Source organism: Oncorhynchus gorbuscha, linkage group LG04 (assembly GCF_021184085.1).
Source record: "Oncorhynchus gorbuscha isolate QuinsamMale2020 ecotype Even-year linkage group LG04, OgorEven_v1.0, whole genome shotgun sequence".
Taxonomy (NCBI): Eukaryota; Metazoa; Chordata; class Actinopteri; order Salmoniformes; family Salmonidae; genus Oncorhynchus; species Oncorhynchus gorbuscha.
This window is the reverse complement of record NC_060176.1, coordinates 81,147,525-81,171,240: the sequence shown is the minus strand read 5'-3', so window position 1 is coordinate 81,171,240 and position 23,716 is coordinate 81,147,525. Positions and strand designations below refer to the sequence as shown.

The following is a 23,716-nucleotide window of genomic DNA, read 5'->3' as shown; positions in this document are numbered from 1 at the left end:
GAAAAACTGTCCAGAAGAGAGCGGTGCTTCAAATACTGCAATTCTGTAGCCTAATATCTTTAATTGAGCCTCTCATTCTCCTTAATTACCGGCCTCAACACTTTATAGAAAGACATTAACGGCATAGGAAGCTCCGGGGACGGGTCGTCTGGACACTGGACAGTCAATTGGCAGATGCAAACAGATTATCATATTTAGCGGACAACAGTCATTGAGGGTTTGAACAACAACAACAAACACGTTGATACTGGTGAGTCGGCGTTTGACTTGTGCGGTTGCAATATCAGCAGTCGTTTATCTCTGGTATATCTTGGTATCATTCAAGTTTATGGGCAGCTACAGGCTGCAGTGAAAACATTGGCACACAACAAAATACAAGGCGACGCAGTCGTATACTGCAGCTATCGTAGAACCGTAGAAGAGAAGAGAGCGAGACAAGCACAAACAGAGAGAGAGAGAGAGAGAGAGAGAGAGAGAGAGAGAGAGAGAGAGAGAGAGAGAGAGAGAGAGAGAGAGAGAGAGAAGAGAGAGAGAGAGAGAGAGAGAGAGGAGAGAGACAGAGAGAGAGAGAGAGAGAGACTGTTTTCTAAGACAGGAAAAAAAGAACACAGATAAAGAGAGAGAAGAAGAAGACATGAGGACATCGGGAGACCTGGGGAGTCTCAAGTTGGATTGAATTGAATTGAATTTAAGTTACATTTGCAGCCCATTTGTGTAGGATATTAGTCTAAATAATGGCTGAATTTATCCTCAAGACGAATTTATATTTTTTCCTAATTGTTAGGCTCTCTGATGTGTAATGTTTATACAAAGTTTATTTATAAATACCACCGAAACAGCAGCTAAATACGATATATAGCTGTAGATAGTAGGCTACACTGTATAGTCAAACAATCTCTAGTAAACTGGTGTTTTGAGGATGAACTGACTGAATTATTTGACATTAATAGACTGGTTTTACGCACGATTTTCCATCCAAACTGGGAGAGATTGCGGGAGGAGGGCTCATTGTCCGTCCTGCAGTATCAGCTAGGCTGTACAGGCTAGTTGTATATGTAAGAACGATGAATTGGTTTCGCGGTTGCATCGAATATAAATGTTACAATCTGCAATGTTTGACATTTCAACTTTATTTACTGAACAAGTAATTACATTGTTGCCAGCCAGCTGCAGACACCGTGTGCAACTTTGTGAAATGTTAGACTTGACATGAGACAATGACGACCACATAGGCCTACCAATAAACATTTATTCATTAGCTAAAGCTAAGCTATAGGCTACATGCCTTGGTATCATCTATTCATTAGCTAAAGCTAAGCTATAGGCTACATGCCTTGGTATCATCTATTCATTAGCTAAAGCTAAGCTATAGGCTACATGCCTTGGTATCATCTATTCATTAGCTAAAGCTAAGCTATAGGCTACATGCCTTGGTATCATCTATTCATTAGCTAAAGCTAAGCTATAGGCTACATGCCTTGGTATCATCTATTCATTAGCTAAAGCTAAGCTATAGGCTACATGCCTTGGTATCATGTATTCATTAGCTAAAGCTAAGCTATAGGCTACATGCCTTGGTATCATGTATTCATTAGCTAAAGCTAAGCTATAGGCTACATGCCTTGGTATCATTTATTCATTAGCTAAAGCTAAGCTATAGGCTACATGCCTTGGTATCATTTATTCATTAGCTAAAGCTAAGCTATAGGCTACATGCCTTGGTATCATCTATTCGATTTGCAGACAATTCTATTGAAATGACGTGGCATACCATGTTGATTCAACCAATGTGTGCCCAGTGGGTCATATTACTGGTAAAAATAAAAATGTGGCTTGCTCATGATAGACTTTATTAAATATAACTTGTGGTAGCAGCGGATTTTCCCGACTGAGATGATATGACCGTTGTTCCAACAATCTTCTTGGGATTAGATTCCCCTCACACCACTCTCTCAACAGATATAACAGATAAATAACGCCTCTTGGTTTTAATTATACAGTTTATTTTAAAAAACCGAGTGAACAAATCTGAAAACACATCCAGTACATTTATCAAGTAATAATTTAATAATATAATAATAATTTAATACGTTTTTTTTTTAATAAAAAAAAAAAAATCACATTTTTAAAAATGGGCTGTCACATCATTGTTCATTGCATACCAATAAAGGCTCGTGTAACATTGGTCAACAGAACATAAGGTGAATGCACCAATTTGTAAGTCGCTCTGGATAAGAGCGTCTGCTAAATGACTTAAATGTAATGTAAATGTAGAACAGCCAGGATCGGTACAATCTCAGGACAGTTGGAGAAACAGCTACAGTAGGTTTCTCACTCAATGCATCTTACAGTACAATGACTTCAATAAGTTACTGAACATGGTACAAGTATAAATAAAGACCAAGACATCCTCTACATACAGTACAGTATAGTAAACAGTACTCTGATGACAATACAATGCCGTCCACTGGCATTGTTCACAGTTTATAGGCACAATCTGATAACTGTCTTTTCCAGAAATTAAATAATTGAAAAAAAAAAACTCAGTGACAGTTAGATTGTCAACCACCAACCCCACAAGTGCAGGGGGTAGCAGCACTTTTGACTGGAAATCAAAGGTTTGGTCTTTCATTTCTTGAGGTACACTGGTTGTTTTCAGTCACATATACATCAACAACAACAGTGCATTCAACTAACATAGGGTTGACACATGCCAACAGTCACTGTGTTGTCAGAGTTATCATGGCCTGTAGTGCATCCTTGTTGAGTGACACCAACAATCTTAGGTTGTCTAAACACTCTTGGGAGAGAGCATGAGTCTGGTCTCTCTCTCTACACTCATGGGTCAGAGGAGCATGAGTCTGGTCTCCCTCTCTACACTCATGGGTCAGAGGAGCATGAGTCTGGTCTCCCTCTCTACAATTCTGGGCCAGAGGAGCATGAGTCTGGTCTCCCTCAACCAGGGTAGATGTGTTCCCAGATGGAGAAGGGTCATCCGTTGACTGGGTGGAGTCATTCACAGATAGGAGGTGACCAACAACTGAAAGAGAGGAGTCATTGTCAATACAGGCGTGATTAATAGTCTCAGATAAGGTTGGGTGGGAATGGTCATTCTCTGAGTGGGCAGGATCACTCAGAGAATGGTCCTCTTGCGAGGAGGCGTGGCCATATATGAGCTCGGCTGTCAGGAATTGGTCCATTGGCTCTTCCTCAGGGCCCTCAGGGTTGATCCTCAGCAGCTGATTGGCTGGCTCCTCTAGGCCCTGGCTGGTTCTCAGCAGTTGATTGGCCAGAGCCAGTGCACAGCGGGCGGTCAGGGATGGTGTGTACTTATTGAAGGCGTAGTCGGCCAGAGTGAGCTCACACACCCTAAGAGCCAATCTGCTGACCCTCTTTCTCCTCTTCACTTCCTCATCCTTATCCTCAGGCAGCCTATGGCTAACGTTGCTGACTCCGTCCCTGCCCGTATGCTGGCCAGCCAGGCTGTGATTGGTGTAGAAGTCCAGGAAGAAGGCTATGGTTGGTGCAGCCAGGCGGAAGTTGAGGCGGAGCAGGATGAGACATTCCAGGTTACACAGCTGTTCTCTGGAGAACGCATCACAACACAGAGACAGGAGCTGGCTGATCCGAGGAGAAAACACCTCCACCTGAATAAAACAGAACATATTGAAAAGGAGGAGAGAGAGAGAGGGGAGAGAGAGAGAGAGAGAGAGAGAGAGAGAGAGAGAGAGAGAGAGAGAGAGAGAGAGAGAGAGAGAGAGAGACTACAAGTTACACACACCATGACACAAAGGGTTTATTTCTAAAACACTATATCCATCAAATCTTCACATTTGTGTTGGTGTAACGGATGTGAAACGGATAGCTTAGTTAGCGGTGTGCGCTAAATAGCGTTTCAATCGGTTACGTCACTTGCTCTGAGACCTTGAAGTAGTAGTTCCCCTTGCTCGGCTTTTGTGGAGCGATGGGTAACGATGCTTCGTGGGTGACTGTTGTTGATGTGTGCAGAAGGTCCCTGGTTCGCGCCCGGGTATGGGCGAGGGGACGGTTTAAAATTATACTGTTACATTGGTTCACCAAAAAATATTGTTTATGGATACCTTTCGTTTTTTTTTTTTTTACAATAAAAGCTAATTTACCCTAATTTCTGAAAACGGGCTACATACCACTTTTGGGAATAAACTTTCCATTAAACAAAGTATCCCTAAAACATTCATTAATCTCACTCTCAGAGCATCAAAACTAAATTGACTGACTCCCTCCCTGAATAGTCAACATATCTATCACCTGTTTACAGGCGAGCAGCAGGGCGGTGACCCCCAGTAGCTGGAAGCAGTCAGCAGCCACGGGGGTGGAAACCAGGAAGCGATCCATGATGTTGACCGCCAGGCTGTAACACTCAAAGGACAGACGCAGGTATCTGTGTACGGGGATGAGCCAGCTGATGAGCTTACACCGTGACTCGGCTGTCACCTGGAAAACACACGCATACACAACTCTGTTAGACAATCACTAATTGGCAGATGATAAAACACACCTACATTGTACTTGGTGGCAAGTACAATCCTGTATTTAAATATTACAGTACATCTACTGTAATATTAAATACGGTATCAACTAAAGTGCTGTGTAATGACACACAGTACGTTACCGTAAAATGGACTGTATTATACTGTAAAATAGTAAATGCTACAGTAATCGGAATGAAAGGATGAAAGAATAAAGGACATTCATTGAGGGGAGGGGTTAGTATTTTACAGTATTTCACTGTAATTACAAGAGATTGGTGCAAGCAGGTTGGCTTACACATTACAGCATAAACACAGAGACTTCCAGACTGACAGCAACTACGGGGCAGTACAGACCAAAAGCACATAGCAAAATGATCAACAATTTAACGTTTAAAAACTAGCTGACACTCCATTCTGTCCCCTATACAAATTGATGGGGCACTATAACCACACATGAGATAAATTGGTACAGCATTTTCACTCACTGGTGTGCAACAAATATAGCCTCTTGCAAGGCAGGTCTTAAAATATGTTAACGAGCCAGAAACAACAATACCATGCACCCGCTAGTGGTCAAAAGGGTTTTGGCTCTCCAAATATATGGTACTGTACTGTATTCTGTGGGGTGAACTTACAGTACCATTCGAAATACATACATTTTCCCACAATGCACCATCATTTACAGTATGCGGCATTAAACTGTTCCCTTTTTTTCTTTTACTGTTGATAATGCCTCAAATGACCATACAAATTACAGTTTTCCGTTAAAGTGTAGAACTAAACTACTGTAATACATGTCCTAAATTTAGGTTATAGGGTTAAATAAGAACTGATTAAATATTGGCGGTTCTATTATCAAACCTGGGTTTAGATAAGCCGAAGACAAAATGTCAATTTCTCACAAAATTAACAAGAAAGTATTTTTCTATTTTTCATGCTACCTTGAATCTGCAGGAGAAGACCTGCGCAGTACATTGTTGTGTATCTGGAACGAACTGCAGTATGAACCTGCTGCTTCCATACCTGCGGTTGTCGAGACAAACAGTTGACTGGATGAAACTGGGGCTCTTTGAGTTTCTGTATCTGATAACCAATCTCGCCGTAGTGTTGATACCAATTAAACAACAGTCTGTTGTTGGAATTCCCTGGTGTCAGTGCGTCTTCAACTGTTACCGGACACCGATTTCTCCGAACCGGCGATGGGGTCCGGGTCGGAGATAGAAAGTCCTCTTCGAAACCAGAGTCTGACAGTTTAGAAATGATGTTTTGCTTTCTGACCCTCTCCGCCCGCGGTCTCCGCTCAGGGGTGCACGAAGTCTCCTCGCTTTGGTCTCCGTGTGGGGATACATTCTCCCTTGATGGAGATTGAGAACCGCTGTTCATTTTCCTCCGTTTGCACATTCTGTTCGAGGTTTCGCCAGTTTGCGTAAATGACACCATTTTATCCATCTGTGTCCAGCTCTGTAACTAGGCTAAAATGTCACCTATTTTGGAAATCTATCCGATACCTATCTCCGGTGACTGCATTGATATCGCAGTGTTCACTTGTCATTGGTGGGCTGAGGAGTTCCCTGTAATGACGTGTTTTCCCGGTGTGTCCACGCGCTCAAAACACCTCTCCAACTGCGAGCTTTTGTGCGCCTTGTGCGGGGTTGCCATAGGAACGGATGCTGAGTGTGTTTGTTGCCCCCCAAGAGGGCTGAGCGGCTGTGCGAGTGGCGCGCGAGGCCCGGGTAAATGGGCCTCCTAAGGGGTCGTCAGGCTCAGACATAGTTGATGCTACGGATTTACTCGGGGTTCTTCAAGGCGCCTACTTCAATTCACACATGAATGACTATATGGGCCTAAATTGTATGACACTTTCTTCTCACTTCTTGTCATTTCATAGAGCCCCCCCCCACACACACACACACATTGAGAGGAAAACATTTTAGCAGCCCCCCCCCTCTTGACAGTGGAGATAAAACACTTTTTGAGTTCATTTCCTGCCATTTTTTACATTTTGTTTCTCCATGGGGCATAGAGCAGTGGGCGGCAGGGTAACCTAGTGGTTAGAGTGTAGAGGCGGCAGGGTAACCTAGTGGTTAGAGTGTAGAGGCGGCAGGGTAGCCTAGTGGTTAGAGTGTAGAGGTGGCAGGGTAGTCTAGTGGTTAGAGTGTAGAGGCGGCAGGGTAGCCTAGTGGTTAGAGTGTAGAGGTGGCAGGGTAGTCTAGTGGTTAGAGTGTAGAGGCGGCAGGGTAACCTAGTGGTTAGAGTGTAGAGGCGGCAGGGTAGCCTAGTGGTTAGAGTGTAGAGGCGGCAGGGTAGCCTAGTGGTTAGAGTGTAGAGGCGGCAGGGTATGTTAGAGTGTTGGACTAGTAACCGCGAGGTTGCAAGTTCAAATCCCCTGAGCTGACAAGGTACAAATCTGTCGTTCTGCTCATGAACAAGGCAGTTAACCCACTGTTCCTAGGCCGTCATTGAAAATAAGAATTTATTCTTAACTGAAGGTCAAGGTAAATTTCATAAAAAAGAGAAAGTTTTGCAAATTCTACACGTTTTGGCAAAAGCTTGGAGAGAAAAGTTTTCACATTATATCTGATCCATTCTATTATTGGTACATATTATTGTTATTATTATTATTATTATATATTGTTCATCAGTGGTGATTTTAGTGTGTACATCTTGGTGTGGCAAAATTAAAACACGTGGGATGCATGCCAACAAAGCCACTACACAACACAACACTAAACAATACATTCATTTGCACTATAATGGTGACGAACGGTGCCCACAAACTGTTCGGGTCTACATAAAGGTGTCCCAACACCTTACCACCGCTACACCTGGCTATCAGCAGATCCTTGTCTGGCAGCGAAACAGTTCATTCAGCCTCATTTACAGTCCAAACACCTTACCAGTGCTACTGTACAACTGGCTTTCAGTGAAATGTACAACGACAGAATTCAGAACATGGGCCGTTCTTACAGTGTTCTCCCGGTACACCAAGTCAGAACCGTATGATAAATAAAGGGGGCACATAAGCAGACAATGAAAGCTCTAACAATATGTGATGATTACATTTCTCTAAAACAGGATATAGTCTACATGTGCATCATCAAGTCAGAGCAGTAGGCTAAGTTATGAGAGGGGAAAGGGACAACATTATTAGGGTGAGGCACATGGGCTCCTAACAGCTTACTACACAACATACACTTAGTATTACTTTCTTATCTACAGTATACACATCTCCCTGGCATATTACATCATTTATAGAGCAGCAGTCAATACATTGTTGGACTCACCTTGTTGTGTTGTGCTCACTTGAACAGGAAGGTGTAGCGGCGGTTTGGCATCAAAGTCGGTCATTCTCTGGATTTATGGTGCTTTCAAGACAACTGGGAACCCGAAAAAAAAGACTGAATCAGGATATTGTCAGTGATCTTCAGATCGTAGCTCTAAAAAGAGGCCCAAGTTCCCAATTTACAATTCTGAGTTGGATAAAAGTTCAAAACGTATTTTCCCAGTCGTAGCTCATTTTTCCCGAGTTCCTAGTTGTCTTGAACTCACAGTTAGCCACTGATTCTTCCCAAACCACTCATTGTTGAATTTGCGATTTCTAACTTGTTGTGTCATGTTTATGTCCAACGGCCGATGAGCAACGATACGTTTTATCTATAATTTCTCTTCATTATTTATTTTCATATGACAAGGATTGAAAAGGATTTCCCAGTAGATTGTCAACTTGATTTATGATGATGACCGCTAGCTAAGATTTTGAAAGTATGATGTTGTCCAATCAAAGCTACTGTAGGTATCACGTGATTTGACGTCATTTTATCTGTGGCCAATGACCTTGAGCCTTCTTGGATGGGCACTTCTAATGTAACTCTATGGCAGCACCCAAGGGGCAAGAATTTACCCTTAGACTTGGTGGTGACGCAGTGTCCCCATGAGTGACAGGACTGGCTTGCCCCACCACCACCACCACAGAAAGCACTGTGCTAGGTTGAAACACCTGCATTTTGGAGCTGCCTTACTCAAGATAACAAAAAAGAGACCATGTTTTTATGCGGCATTGTCACAAATTTTACTGAAGGTGACTCCCCTTCTTGTTCGGGTGGCGCTCGGCGGTCGTCGTCGCCGGTCTACTAGCTGCCACCGATCCTTTGTTCCGTGTTCGTTTGGTTTTGTCTAATTGGTTTCACCTGTTCATTGTTTGGTTGTTGGGGTTATTTAAGTTTGTTCAGCCCACTTCTGTTTGTGCAGACTTGTTCTTCTGTATTGTGAGAGGTGTTAGTGTTAGTGTTTTGTGTTGGTGTTTTGTGTTGGTGTTTTGTGTTGGTGTTTTGTGTTGGGGTTTTGTGTTTCGTGTTAGTGTTTCGTGTTTCGTGTTTCGTGTTTCGTGTTTCGTGTTGGTGTTTCGTGTTGGTGTTTCGTGTTGGTGTTTCGTGTTAGTGTTTCGTGTTAGTGTTTCGTGTTAGTGTTTCGTGTTAGTGTTTCGTGTTAGTGTTTCGTGTTAGTGTTTCGTGTTAGTGTTTCGTGTTGGTGTTTCGTGTTGGTGTTTTGTGTTTCGTGTTAGTGTTTCGTGTTAGTGTTTCGTGTTAGTGTTTCGTGTTAGTGTTTCGTGTTAGTGTTTCGTGTTAGTGTTTCGTGTTTTTCGTTTTCGTGTTTTGGTGTGTTGGTGTTTCGTGTTGGTGTTTGGTGTTTCGTTTAGTGTTGGGGTGTTTCGTTTCGTGGTTGGTGTTTCGTGTTGGTGTTTCGTGTTGGTGTTTCGTGTTGGTGTTTCGTGTTGGTGTTTTGTGTTGGTGTTTCGTGTTGGTGTTTTGTGTTGGGGTTTGTGTTAGTGTTTCGTGTTGGTGTTTTGTGTTAGTGTTTTGTGTTAGTGTTTTGTGTTGGGGTTTTGTGTTAGTGTTTCGTGTTGGGGTTTTGTGTTAGTGTTTTGTGTTTCGTGTTAGTGTTTCGTGTTAGTGTTTCGTGTTGGTGTTTCGTGTTAGTGTTTCGTGTTAGTGTTTCGTGTTAGTGTTTCGTGTTTCGTGTTTCGTGTTGGTGTTTCGTGTTGGTGTTTTGTGTTAGTGTTTCGTGTTGGTGTTTTGTGTTGGGGTTTGTGTTAGTGTTTCGTGTTGGTGTTTTGTGTTAGTGTTTTGTGTTGGGGTTTTGTGCTAGTGTTTCGTGTTGGGGTTTTGTGTTAGTGTTTTGTGTTGAGGTTTTGTGTTGAGGTTTTGTGTTGAGGTTTTGTGTTGGGGTTTTGTGTTGGGGTTTTGTGTTAGTGTTTTGTGTTGGGGTTTTGTGTTGGGGTTTTGTGTTAGTGTTTTGTGTTAGTGTTTCTTGTTGGGGTTTCGTGTTAGTGTTTCGTGTTGGGGTTTTGTGTTAGTGTTTTGTGTTGGTGTTTTGTGTTAGTGTTTTGTGTTAGTGTTTTGTGTTAGTGTTTTGTGTTGGTGTTTTGTGTTAGTGTTTTGTGTTAGTGTTTTGTGTTGGTGTTTTGTGTTAGTGTTTCGTGTTGGGGTTTTCCGCTGTCCTTTTATTTTTCACGATAGGTATATTTTGTTCTGTAGTTATACCTGGTTGGGTATAACTATTTTTGTTCCTGTGATTTATTCTGGACATTAAAGCGTGTTTTTCCCCGCATCCTTTGCTCTCTGCGCCTGACACCTATTCACTCACTGAGCGTTACAGGCATTATCAACTCAAGGATATATATATTTTTTCACATTGTTTGCAAACTGATATGTGAGACGTATTAATACCAAAATAACATGCAAAACAGGCAAGCCCTGAATGACAGGTTGTTTAAAATGTTGCTTTAATTTAACTAGTCAGTTAAGAAAAAAATCTTATTTACAATGATGGCCTACACAGCGCCAATTGTGCACCCCCCTATGAGACTCCCAATCACAGCCTGGATTCGACCCAGGGTGTCTGTAGTGACTCCTCTAGAACTGAGATGCAGTGCCTCAGACCGCTGTGATACAGCCTGGATTCAAACCAGGGTGTCTGTAGTGACGCCTCAAGCACTGAGATGCAGTGCCTTAGACCGCTGCGCCACTCAGGAGCCATGTTGTTCATTTATGTAATACTTCATATATATTGCTTTGGCAACAGTGGCAACCACGTATTCATGCCAAAAAACAATTATTAAGCTGAATTTAATTGAAAGAGTGTGAGAGAAGAGAGAGGGAGCGAGAGAGAGAGAGAGAGAGAGAGAGAGAGAAAGAGAGGGAGAGATAGAAATCAAGGGAGATGGAGAGAGGGAGAGAGAAGAGAGAGATGAGAGAGAGAGCGAGAGAGAGAGGGAGAGATAGAAATCAAGGGAGATGGGGAGAGAGGGAGAGAGAGAGAGAGAGATGCAGAGAGATAGAGAGGGAGAGAGAGGGGAGAGAGGAGGTATAGATAGAGTATAGAGAGAGAGAGAGAGAGAGAGAGAGAGAGAGAGAGAGAGAGAGACAGAGAGAGACAGAGAGAGAGAGAGAGAGAGAGGGAGAGAGGAGGTATAGATAGAGAGGGAGAGAGAGAGAGAGAGAGGGAGAGAGGAGGTATAGATAGAGAGAGAGAGAGAGAGAGAGAGAGAGAGAGAGAGAGAGAGAGAGAGAGAGGGGGAGGTTACCTCATCCTTTCCAATGGACCATAGTGCCCAGATACCCACTGCTTGGGACCAAACATGGTCGGTGAGCAAGATTGGACAATAATATGGTGCAGTCATGCAGTGTTCTATGGGGAAAGGACCCTCTGCTGCTGCTAGCAATAATGCTAAGTTCATATAGAACCGACGACTGAGCCAATCATATTCCAACTGTCAGATGTCTGAGCAACAGTCTTCCAGAATCCTCATACGGTCACACATTCTACGCCCTCTCTCAGTTTCTACTGTACGGTGTTGTTGTCAAGCTCTAATCATTAAAACGACTCCTTTAGACGTGGATCGAATGAGAGAGCTAGTGATGAGCAGAGTAGACACACACACACACACACACACACACACACACACACACACACACACACACACACACACACACACACACACACGCACGCACGCACGCACGCGCGCGCGCACGCACGCACGCACGCACACACACACACACACACACACACGCACTCACACACGCACACGCACACGCACACGCACACGCACACGTCAGTACTTATTGAGGTGGAGGAGGGCCTGAAGGCAGGGAGACAGATCCTCATTAGAGCCATGTAATCACCCAGCATCCTTCACTCCTCTCCACTCCTTCTAGAGAGAAGTAGAGAGAAGACCTGCCAATCTACATCTCAATCACTCCCTCCCTCCCTGTTGCACCAGAGTGTTTGTGAAAGGGGGGGATACCTAGTCAGTTGTACAACTGAATGTATTCAACTGAAATGTGTCTTCAGCATTTAACCCAACCCCTCTGAATCAGAGAGGTGCGGGGGGGGGGGGGGGTTCCTTGCTCAGGGGCAGAATGACAGATTTTTATCTTGTCAGCTCGAGGATTTGATCCAGCAACCTGTCGGTTACTGGCCAAACGCTCTAACCACGTGAGTGTGTGTTTTGTGTGAGTGTGTGTTTTGTGTGAGTGTGTTTGTGTGAGTGTGTGTTTTGTGTGAGTGTGTTTTGTGTGAGTGTGTGTTTTGTGTGAGTGTGTTTGTGTGAGTGTGTTTGTGTGAGTGTGTTTTGTGTGAGTGTGTTTGTGTGAGTGTGTGTTTTGTGTGAGTGTGTTTGTGTGAGTGTGTTTGTGTGAGTGTGTTTTGTGTGAGTGTGTTTGTGTGAGTGTGTTTGTGTGAGTGTGTTTGTGTATTCCCGTGAGCAAGGGTACCGTTATGTGGATCGTTATTGTGTCTCTCTGGATAAGACAGTGGTTTAGTAGGACCTTCATGAAACACAGTACATAGGCAGATTCATGATCTTCCTATATCACAGTAGTAACATAATGTGCCAACAGGTGGCAGTACATCATTCCACAACGCAGAACAGTAACTGTCAATAGACAGAGTGCCACAGACCCTCTCCTAAGCCCTGTGTGGACTTTGGGACTACAGTGGAATGGGTTCACTGACCAGCCATGGCAGAGTATCCCAGTCACGTGATCTTCACTGACCAGTCATGGCAGAGTCGCCCAGTCACGTGATTTTCACTGACCAGTCATGGCAGAGTAGCCCAGTCACGTGACCTTCACTGACCAGTCATGGCAGAGTAGCCCAGTCACGTGATCTTCTCTGACCAGTCATGGCAGAGTAGCCCGGTCACGTGATCTTCACTGACCAGTCATGGCAGAGTAGCCCAGTCACGTGACCTTCACTGACCAGTCATGGCAGAGTAGCCCAGTCACGTGATCTTCACATGACGGTCTGTATTTTTGGGTTAATTTTCCCTACTATGTAATCTATTTCTCTGTCATGTGCCTTTGTCTTCGTCACTATAGTTACTGTAGGGTGTAAACTGTAGGGTGTAAACTGTAGGGTGTAAACTGTAGGGTGTAAACTGTAAGGTGTAAACTGTAGGGTGTAAACTGTAAGGTGTAAACTGTAGGGTGTAAACTGTAGGGTGTAAACTGTAAGGTGTAAACTGTAAGGTGTAAACTGTAGGGTGTAAACTGTAAGGTGTAAACTGTAAGGTGTAAACTACCCAGTGATGGGGAAATCAGTGGAGTTTGATCAATAAAACCATAAACCTTTCAAATAGGTCACCGCCTAAACTGTGCTGCAACTTCAGAACGGAATAGCAACAATAACTAGTTACGTGGGTCTGTAAGTAGGCCGAGTGTAAAGAAGTGGATTACTGTAGTTCTTCACAGCCAGTGGGTTAAACTGATGTTGTGTCATTCAATCGTTGTAAAAAGACACTACAGTGAACATAAGTAACCTATTGTAGCCCAATGAGATGCCACGCCAGGTCACTTCCTGAGAACAAGTACTCCCGTTCTCATGTGACTTGGTCTGTCATAAGGAAACTAGGCCAATTTGAAAACCAGTTTGTTCTGTTGTCTGTGCAATTGTACTGAATACAAAACAACACAATCATGTTCAATTACATTATAGGGGTGGTTTTGCAGACCGAGTATAATTTCAGGCTAATTCTACTTAAATTCATCCAGATTAAAAAGAAACAATAGTCTAACTCTGAGATGTTGCTTAACTTCAAGATTAATTTGTTCTAGACTAGGGAGTCCCAGACTAAGGTAAATAAGGACTAGCCGGTAAATCTTTGGAAGCCTGATTATATTATATAAATGATGTGTGTTTGGTGATGACCTGAGGATGCTTCAAAAACCAGGGATGGGACACGAATACATGAGGATTGGGTGGAATCCCTGGGCAGCCATGTTGTTTGAGGTCACTGTGAATCCCTGGGCAGCCATGTTGTTTGAGGTCACTGTGAATCCCTGGGCAGCCATGTTGTTTGAGGTCACTGTGAATACATGAGGATTGAGTGGATCTGGAGCAAGTCACCTAAACCAAACAACGGACTGAGGTAAAAGAAAAAAACTGAAAGTAATTCCCCTTAAATTTTAAGGGAAAAAAAAACAACTCTTGAAGCGAATTGTGTCAAACCAGCCAATTATCCAGAAGGAACAGTATGACGCACCAACAGACAACAAGAAAACATCATTCCTGTACTGCCGTCTGGAATGAATTCAACCTCAAATGAAAAAGTAAACAAAATGAAGCTACAACAACTTCAGGTGAACTACTGCCCGGTCACATGACCTTCACTGACCAGTCATGGCAGAGTAGCCCGGTCACATGATCTTCACTGACCAGTCATGGCAGAGTAGCCCGGTCACGTGACCTTCACTGACCAGTCATGGCAGAGTAGCCCGGTCACGTGACCTTCACTGACCAGTCATGGCAGAGTAACCCGGTCACGTGACCTTCACTGACCAGTCATGGCAGAGTAACTCGGTCACATGACCTTCACTGACCAGTCATGGCAGAGTAACCCGGTCACATGACCTTCACTGACCAGTCATGGCAGAGTAGCCCACTGCAACAACTTCAGGTGAGTTACTGGATTTATTATTGGCCCACTTTTACAAATCGGAGTTACATTAAAATGTTAGTTTTACATAACACAACACAACACAACACAGTGGGGCCTAAATGTAACACGACACAGTGGGGCTTAAATGTAACACAACACAGTTAAACCTAAATGTAACACGACACAGTGAGTCCTAAATGTAACACAACACAGTGAGTCCTAAATGTAACACAACACAGTGAGTCCTAAATGTAACACAACACAGTGAGTCCTAAATGTAACACGACACAGTGAGTCCTAAATGTAACACGACACAGTGAGTCCTAAATGTAACACAACACAGTGAGTCCTAAATGTAACACAACACAGTTAAACCTAAATGTAACACAACACAGTTAAACCTAAATGTAACACAACACAGTGAGTCCTAAATGTAACACAACACAGTGAGTCCTAAATGTAACACAACACAGTGAGTCCTAAATGTAACACGACACAGTGGGGCCTAAATGCATTTATGTGACAGAAATATAACAGAAACAATATCATCCATAATTACTAATTTCATTTCTATATTGGTCTTGTCTTTCTAAGGTCCTGTGGAAAAACATATAAATCTACGTAAAGAAGACAAATGCTGTTGCTCTTTAGGGAACGTTTCAAAACCTGGTCAGACGAGAGACAGATGAGCTGGGGGACTTGTTGACCGAGATCCTTGATAGTCAGCGACTCCTGGAAGGTACCACTTGGGCAGCCATGTTGTTTGAGGTTACTGTGAATCCCTGGGCAGCCATGTTGTTTGAGGTCACTGTGAATCCCTGGGCAGCCATGTTGTTTGAGGTCACTGTGAATCCCTGGGCAGCCATGTTGTTTGAGGTCAGAATCCCTGTCACAGTGAATCCCTGGGCAGCCATGTTGTTTGAGGTCACTGTGAATCCCTGGGCAGCCATGTTGTTTGAGGTCACTGTGAATCCCTGGGCAGCCATGTTGTTTGAGGTCACTGTGAATCCCTGGGCAGCCATGTTGTTTGAGGTCACTGTGAATCCCTGGGCAGCCATGTTGTTTGAGGTCACTGTGAATCCCTGGGCAGCCATGTTGTTTGAGGTCACTGTGAATCCCTGGGCAGCCATGTTGTTTGAGGTCACTGTGAATCCCTGGGCAGCCATGTTGTTTGAGGTCACTGTGAATCCCTGGGCAGCCATGTTGTTTGAGGTCACTGTGAATCCCTGGGCAGCCATGTTGTTTGAGGTCACTGTATATATTTTAAAAAATATAGCATTGTGTTGCACATACAATGGGGCAAAAAGTATTTTCCACCAATTTGAAGTTCTCTCACAAAAAGATGGATTCCTGTAATTTTCATCACAACAGGCTGCCTAGTGGTTAGAGCCTTGGACTGTAACCAGGGTTGCACAGTTCAAACAACATGGCTGACCAGGTACAAAATCTGTCATTCTGCCCCTCAAACAACATGGCAGCTAACCCACTGTTCCTAGGAGTCGCACTCATTGAAAATAAGAATTTGTTCTTAACCACTTGGAGTTAAATAAAGGTTAAAAAAAAAACTAAGAACCTGATGTAAAAAAAATCCAGTTCATATCACATTGTAGCGATTTTTATGAATTGCATTTGCAAATTAGGGAAAATAAGTATTTGTTCCCTGGTTCAAAACCAGGCTGCATCAAGATTTCGTTAGGGTTTTGCCATCAATATAATGGAATTTGTTCTTAACTGACTTGCCTGGTTAAAACCTATTTTTAAAAAATATAGCATTGATGGGCTTTCTGCACATACAGTGGGGCAAAAAGTATTTAGTCAGCCACCAAATTATATCAGCTGCAAGTTCTTTGTTAAAAAGATGAGAGAGGCCTGTAATTTTCATCAAAGGTACAGGGTAGCCTAGTGGTTAGAGCATTGGACTAGTAACCAAAGGTTGCAAGTTCAAATCCCTGAGCTGACAAGGTACAAAATCTGTTGTTCTGCCCCTGAACAGGCAGCTAACATCCACTGTTCCTAGGCCTTGAAAATAAGAATTTGTTCTTAACTGACTTGCCTAGTTAAATAAAGGTATAAAAAAACTATGACAGACAAAATGAGAAAAAAAAATCCAGAATATCACATTGTAGGATTTTTTATGAATTTATTTTCAAATTATGGTGGAAAATAAGTATTTTTCACCTACAAACAAGCAAGATTTCTACTTTTTTGCCCCACTGTGAATGACAATGGAATGTTCCAGATGCTTAAAACCTCAAGGGGAACAGTACTGGGAGGGATGGGCCCTTTCCCCCCGAAGAGAGTCAGATGAAAGCCTTGGCTCAAGAAAACAAATTATATCAGCTGCATTTTCTTTGTTCATATGGAAACGGTCACAGAAATGGATTTCATCAAAATCATTCAGTGGGTTTGGCTCCTGTCTTCTGGCCTTGGAGGTGGTTTTTAATCATCGTTGAAATAGTCCCGGTAATTCATTTCCCGGTAATTCATTTTCCTCCATAGCAGACTTCTTCCATGCTTCAAGATCTAAAAATCTAGACTTTTAAAATCTAGACTATTTTAAATAATGCCTGAGAAAATCAGTGTCCATGAAATTGCCCCTAAATTAAAGGAATCAATCTAAGACAAAAATAGAAATGTTAAAATGAGATGAAAAAAGTTTGTTTCTAATGAATAGCCTACCAGTACATACTGAAAATATATCAATTTTCTCAATGAGGATCACTCTATCTACTTGATTAGAAATATTAACAATCACAGATAAATCATTCTCACTTCTGTTGAATCTGTTTGGTGTGGTTCTCACCACAACTTATGGTGAAAAGGTCCTCACTAGTTACCACAAACACAATGTCATAATTATGGCTAAACCCCGCCTATTTCTTCCATGTATCGTCTAAAAATCTGATTTTAAACTTAATCCTAACCTTAACCACACTGATAACTGGCCACACCTTATACATGATCCTAACCTTACATTTAAACCAAAAGGCACATTATTGTTTTCATGATTTTTTGCAATATCGCCCATGCCGACTTTGTGACTGTGGTAACTAGCGACAACCGTTGTACAGACTGTCATTGACGCTCTCCCATCAGAAAAGAGCACTGTCTACCAATCAGAACAATAGGAGGGGACGGACCGAGCTGGGTTAGGTTGTCAACTGTCTGATTGGGCCATAAGAAACCAATCAGAACAATAGGAGGGGACGGACAGAGCTGGGTTAGGTTGTCAACTGTCTGATTGGACCATAACAAACCAATCAGAACAATAGGAGGGGACGGACAGAGCTGGGTTAGGTTGTCAACTGTCTGATTGGACCATAACAAACCAATCAGAACAATAGGAGGGGACGGACAGAGCTGGGTTAGGTTGTCAACTGTCTGATTGGACCATAACAAACCTATCAGAACAATAGGAGGGAACGGACAGAGCAGGGTTAGGTTGTCAACTGTCTGATTGGACCATAACAAACCAATCAGAACAATAGGAGGGGACGGACAGAGCTGGGTTAGGTTGTCAACTGTCTGATTGGACCATAACAAACCAATCAGAACAATAGGAGGGGACGGACAGAGCTGGGTTAGGTTGTCAACTGTCTGATTGGACCATAACAAACCAATCAGAACAATAGGAGGGGACGGACAGAGCTGGGTTAGGTTGTCAACTGTCTGATTGGACCATAACAAACCAATCAGAACAATAGGAGGGGACGGACAGAGCTGGGTTAGGTTGTCAACTGTCTGATTGGACCATAACAAACCAATCAGAACAATAGGAGGGGACGGACAGAGCAGGGTTAGGTTGTCAACTGTCTGATTGGACCATAACAAACCAATCAGAACAATAGGAGGGGACGGACAGAGCAGGGTTAGGTTGTCAACTGTCTGATTGGACCATAACAAACCAATCAGAACAATAGGAGGGGACGGACAGAGCAGGGTTAGGTTGTCAACTGTCTGATTGGACCATAACAAACCAATCAGAACAATAGGAGGGGACGGACAGAGCAGGGTTAGGTTGTCAACTGTCTGATTGGACCATAACAAACCAATCAGAACAATAGGAGGGGACGGACAGAGCTGGGTTAGGTTGTCAACTGTCTGATTGGACCATAACAAACCAATCAGAACAATAGGAGGGGACGGACAGAGCTGGGTTAGGTTGTCAACTGTCTGATTGGACCATAACAAACCAATCAGAACAATAGGAGGGGACGGACAGAGCTGGGTTAGGTTGTCAACTGTCTGATTGGACCATAACAAACCAATCAGAACAATAGGAGGGGACGGACAGAGCTGGGTTAGGTTGTCAACTGTCTGATTGGACCATAACAAACCAATCCACCCACTTATTTGTGCTTCTGAGAGTCAAGAAAGAGGTCGAAGTTTACCGAGTCTGCGCCTGGCTGATATCAACAAGACACGAGGCCGAAGACATGTTAAAATAAATCGAACCACCGGGATTTGCACGCGATAGTTAAATGAACGGTTCTTGCGGGGATTCGGTGCGATTGCACGGTGGTTACATGTGTGTCGTAGCTAGTTTATGTTGATGGAAGCAAGTGGAGACAGTTAGCCAACCATCAAAGCCTATCGGGGAAGTACCCCCCCCAGACAAGTAGCGGGCTGAAGGCAAGGGTTTCTTCGATAAACAAAATCGTTTGACAAAGGAGCAGTAGGACCTCTTCTAGCCAGTCGCTTACCGTGTTCACAACACCGATATCTTGCTATATGCTCCTTTGTGCGTCTACCTACTACAGACCGGTTTTGGTGCAGCAACGCCTGTATGAGTGCCTGAATAGCCACACACACTATGACTGGCTGATATTACATTGGATCGAGCTCACAGCCATTTACATTTACATTTAAGTCATTTAGCAGACGCTCTTATCCAGAGCCACTTACAAATTGGTGCATTCACAGCCGTGCATCTACTGTCACATTATGTCGCTTTTTGTGACGGCAAAATACTAAACTGCGGAGCTCATTTAGTTGTGAACTCGGAAGCAGAGGTTCTTAGCCAGATATCTAACTAAACAGCTGACCAGTCGGTCGAGTGGAGCAACATTTCCTCGCCTTGCTGTGTCATGACATTTTAAAGTGCAAGTCGAGTCATTTTCAAAGAGTACGCACGATAGGAACATTTGGCATTAAGTAGATAGGTGGGGACGGGCATCCTACATTTAACGTTGGCTACTGTCGACCGTAAGTTGAACCAAAGGACTGTATTTGTAGGTCGGTCTCGACGGCACAGAATGAAGAAGTTCTCCCGTATGTCGGAGAGCGGCGGTCCGGGAGGGGGGTCCGGGTCGGGCTCTGGAGTCGTTAGTAATTGCTTCGGGAAAGTGTTCGCCGTGGGCCGGTATCAAGTCACGGTGGAAGAACTCATCGCAGAAGGTGTGTAATCTCTCCTTTTATGTAACGTAAGGCTATTGCACGTAAAGTACATCAAATCTAGATGTGTTGATGGCATACACATATTTAGCAGATGTTATTATTGCGGGTGTTTACGAAATGCTTGTGTTTCTAGCTCCAATAGTGCAGTAATATCTAACAATACACGGATCTTTAAGTCAAAGAATGCGATTTAGCAATATTAGGACGAGCTGTGTGTATTAAATATATCACACACACACACACACACACACACACACACACACACACACACACACACACACACACACACACACACACACACACACACACACACACACACACACACACACACACACACACACACACACACAGAATAGTATATGTAGAGGAATAGTTGAATAGGATGGCCTTGACCCAAATTCAGTGCATTGGGACAGCATTCAGATCCCTCGACTTTTTCCACATTTTGTTACATTACAACCTTATTCTATAATGGATAATATAAACACATTTCCTTACCAATCTACACATAATGACAAAGCGAAAACTAATTTGCAAACCATTATATTTTTTATTTTATTTACATCAGTATTCAGACTCTAAGCTATGAGACTTGAAATTGAGCTCAGGTGCATCCTGTTTCCATTGGTCACCCTTGAGATGTTTCTACAACTTGATTGGAGTCCACCTGTGGTAAATTCAATTGATTAGACATGATTTGGAAAGGCACACCTGTCTATATAAAGGTCTCACAGTTGACAGCGGATGCCAGAGCAAAAAAACAAGCCATGAGGTCGAAGGAATTGTCCGTAGAGCTCCGAGACAGGATTGTGTCGAGTGCACAGATCTGGGGAAGGGTACCAAAACATTTCTTTAGCATTAAAGGTTCTCAAGAACACAGTGGCCTCCATCATTCTTAAGTGGAAGAAGTTTGGAACCACCAAGTCTCTTCCTAGAGCTGGCTGCCCGGCCAAACTGAGCAATCGGGGGAGAAGGGCCCTGGTCAGGGAGGTGACGAAGAACCTGATGGTCACTCTGACAGAGCTCCAGAGTTCCTTCTGGTGGCAGCATTTGTGGTTTATTTATTTAATGATGGCTCACCGCTGTTTTTAATGTTTGTATTTAACTAGGCAAGTCAATTGAACTAATTCGTATTTACAATGACAACCAAAAGGCAACCTGCGGGCACAGGGGATGAAAAATACAACTCCATTTTTAAATGTAAAAAAATATATAGGACAAAAGACATCAAGACAACCCTACATAAAGAGAGACCTACGACAACAGCATGGCAGCAACACAACCCTACATAAAGAGAGACCTACGACAACAGCACAGCATGGTAACAACACAACACTACATAAAGAGAGACCTACGACAACAGCACAGCATGGTAACAACACAACACTACATAAAGAGAGACCTACGACAACAGCATGGCAGCAACACAACACTACATAAAGAGAGACCTACGACAACAGCATGGCAGCAACACAACACTACATAAAGAGACCTACGACAACAGCATGGCAGCAACACATGAGCATCATGCTGTGGGGATGTTTTTCAGCTGCTGGGACTGGGAGACTAGTCGGGATCGAGGAAAAGATTAGGAGGAGCTAAGGACAGAGATCCTTAATCCTTAATCCTCCTCCAGGTGGAGACTGGGATAGGGCGGCGCGATGGTAGGAGGAGACTGGGATAGGGCGGTGCGATGGTAGGAGGAGACTGGGATAGGGCGGCGCGATGGCAGGAGGAGACTGGGACTGGGATGGTAGGAGGAGACTGGGATAGGGCGCGATGGTAGGAGGAGACTGGGATAGGGAGGCGCGATGGTAGGAGGAGACTGGGATAGGGCGGCGCGATGGTAGGAGGAGACTGGGATAGGGCGGCGCGATGGTAGGAGGAGACTGGGATAGGGCGGCGCGATGGTAGGAGGAGACTGGGATAGGGCGGCGCGATGGCAGGAGGAGACTGGGATAGGGCGGCGCGATGGCAGGAGGAGACTGGGATAGGGCGGCGCGATGGCAGGAGGAGACTGGGATAGGGCGGCGCGATGGCAGGAGGAGACTGGGATAGGGCGGCGGCAGGAGGAGACTGGGATGGCAGGAGGAGGAGAGACTGGGATAGGGCGGCGCGATGGCAGGAGGAGACTGGGATAGGGCGGCGCGATGGTAGGAGGAGACTGGGATAGGGCGGCGCGATGGTAGGAGGAGACTGGGATAGGGCGGCGCGATGGTAGGAGGAGACTGGGATAGGGCGGCGCGATGGCAGGAGGAGACTGGGATAGGGCGGCGCGATGGTAGGAGGAGACTGGGATAGGGCGGCGCGATGGTAGGAGGAGACTGGGATAGGGCGGCGCGATGGTGGGATAGGAGGCGCGACTGGGATAGGGGAGACGGGATAGGGCGCGATGGTAGGAGGAGACTGGGATAGGGCGGCGCGATGGTAGGAGGAGACTGGGATAGGGCGGCGCGATGGTAGGAGGAGACTGGGATAGGGCGGCGCGATGGTAGGAGGAGACTGGGATAGGGCGGCGCGATGGTAGGAGGAGACTGGGATAGGGCGGCGCGATGGTAGGAGGAGACTGGGATAGGGCGGTGCGATGGTAGGAGGAGACTAGGATAGGGCGGCGCGATGGCAGGAGGAGACTGGGATAGGGCGGCGCGATGGCAGGAGGAGACTGGGATAGGGAGACTGGTGTGTTGTCCTCATAGTGGGCCGTGAGGGTGACACTGTGTTGTCCTCATAGTGGGCCGTGAGGGTGGCACTGTGTTGTCCTCATAGTGGGCCGTGTCGGTGACACTGTGTTGTCCTCATAGTGGGCCGTGTCGGTGACACTGTGTTGTCCTCAGTGGGCCGTGTCGGTGGCACTGTGTTATCCTCAGTGGGCCGTGTCGGTGGCAATGTGTTATCCTCAGTGGGCCGTGTCGGTGGCAATGTGTTATCCTCAGTGGGCCGTGTCGGTGGCACTTATCTTCAATATCTAATTACATGAAATATAAGAACAGTTGGATGCAATATGTCTAAATACTGGTCTGACGTCTGCTGTGCTCTGTCTTCCTATAACGTCAGCTACGGAGAACGAGAGCCCACAGTTCATGTTAAGAGGCGGTGGCCTGAATCGACAGCACTGTGTTTTCCTCAAAGAGGGTGTTTGCGAGCACAACATCGGTGTCTGTGACCCCAAACCCAGTACATAGACATCCACCCACTGGCTGTTTTTCTTCCATAAAGAGGTTTTCACCCCAAGGCATTTAGCTATTCTGCCCTACCAAGCAAAAAAGGCAGTAGCTGCTCATAGCGTAGAACTGAGAAAAAGCTTTTTATTTACCTTGGTTTCACGGTAACTTTATGTTAAGGTTACTGCTAACATGACCCCCATTTTCCCCAGAGCACAATATGAGGCAGGATACTTGTCCACACGTATTTAATGTAGCAAAAATGACTTATTTTGACACAATTAGCAGTTACTGCCTTTTTTCTTCTTCTTGGTTGGGCAGTAATTGACAGCTGCTCTTTTTAAGTACAGTACATATCAGGGAGGCAAGTTTGTTCTACATGATGTATTTCTACATTATGTATATCTATCTAGAACTTTCCACAATATTTCTTTCTTTTTTTTAACATGGGCCTACACTCAAAGCCCCCACCCCTGTTGTCTTAGTCTTTAGTTGACTGTAAACATGGAAAGGGGCACAAGTCCTGCAAAAAAAAAAAAAAAAAATAAAATTAGACCAGTCAACAGCTCACTAATACTAACTAGGCCAAATGTGGTTGAGTCAACATCTAGCCTATGAGACTGCTTCCTGAGCCTTACAGGGTGTTCTGCTCTCACCTAGCAACAAGTCACTGACGAACCACCTAACCTGTTCTACCACTTATCATTTCA

The 23,716-nt window shown here is 44.4% G+C and overlaps 2 protein-coding genes across 4 annotated transcripts in view; one reads left to right on the top strand and one right to left on the bottom strand.

The window, feature by feature from the left end:
- Nucleotides 1-2,125: 2,125 nt before the first annotated feature.
- On the bottom strand, nucleotides 2,126-6,079 carry LOC124033426 (cyclin-O-like). The gene is made up of 3 exons (XM_046345457.1): nucleotides 5,535-6,079; nucleotides 4,288-4,473; nucleotides 2,126-3,647 (listed from the first exon to the last, which is right to left on the bottom strand). Exons 1-3 carry the CDS (start codon nucleotides 5,958-5,960, stop codon nucleotides 2,721-2,723), a joined length of 1,539 nt encoding a protein of 512 aa, XP_046201413.1. The 5' UTR covers nucleotides 5,961-6,079; the 3' UTR covers nucleotides 2,126-2,720.
- A 12,724-nt stretch (nucleotides 6,080-18,803) lies between these two features.
- Nucleotides 18,804-23,716, top strand: part of LOC124034708 (BMP-2-inducible protein kinase-like) — a 478,039-nt gene continuing 473,126 nt past the window's right edge. For all 3 annotated transcript variants that reach the window (XM_046348185.1, XM_046348184.1, XM_046348183.1), the window contains exon 1: nucleotides 18,804-19,845. In XM_046348185.1, the coding sequence (XP_046204141.1) occupies nucleotides 19,704-19,845 (142 nt within the window). In that variant the 5' untranslated portion in view covers nucleotides 18,804-19,703. The remainder of the gene's footprint in view (nucleotides 19,846-23,716) is intronic.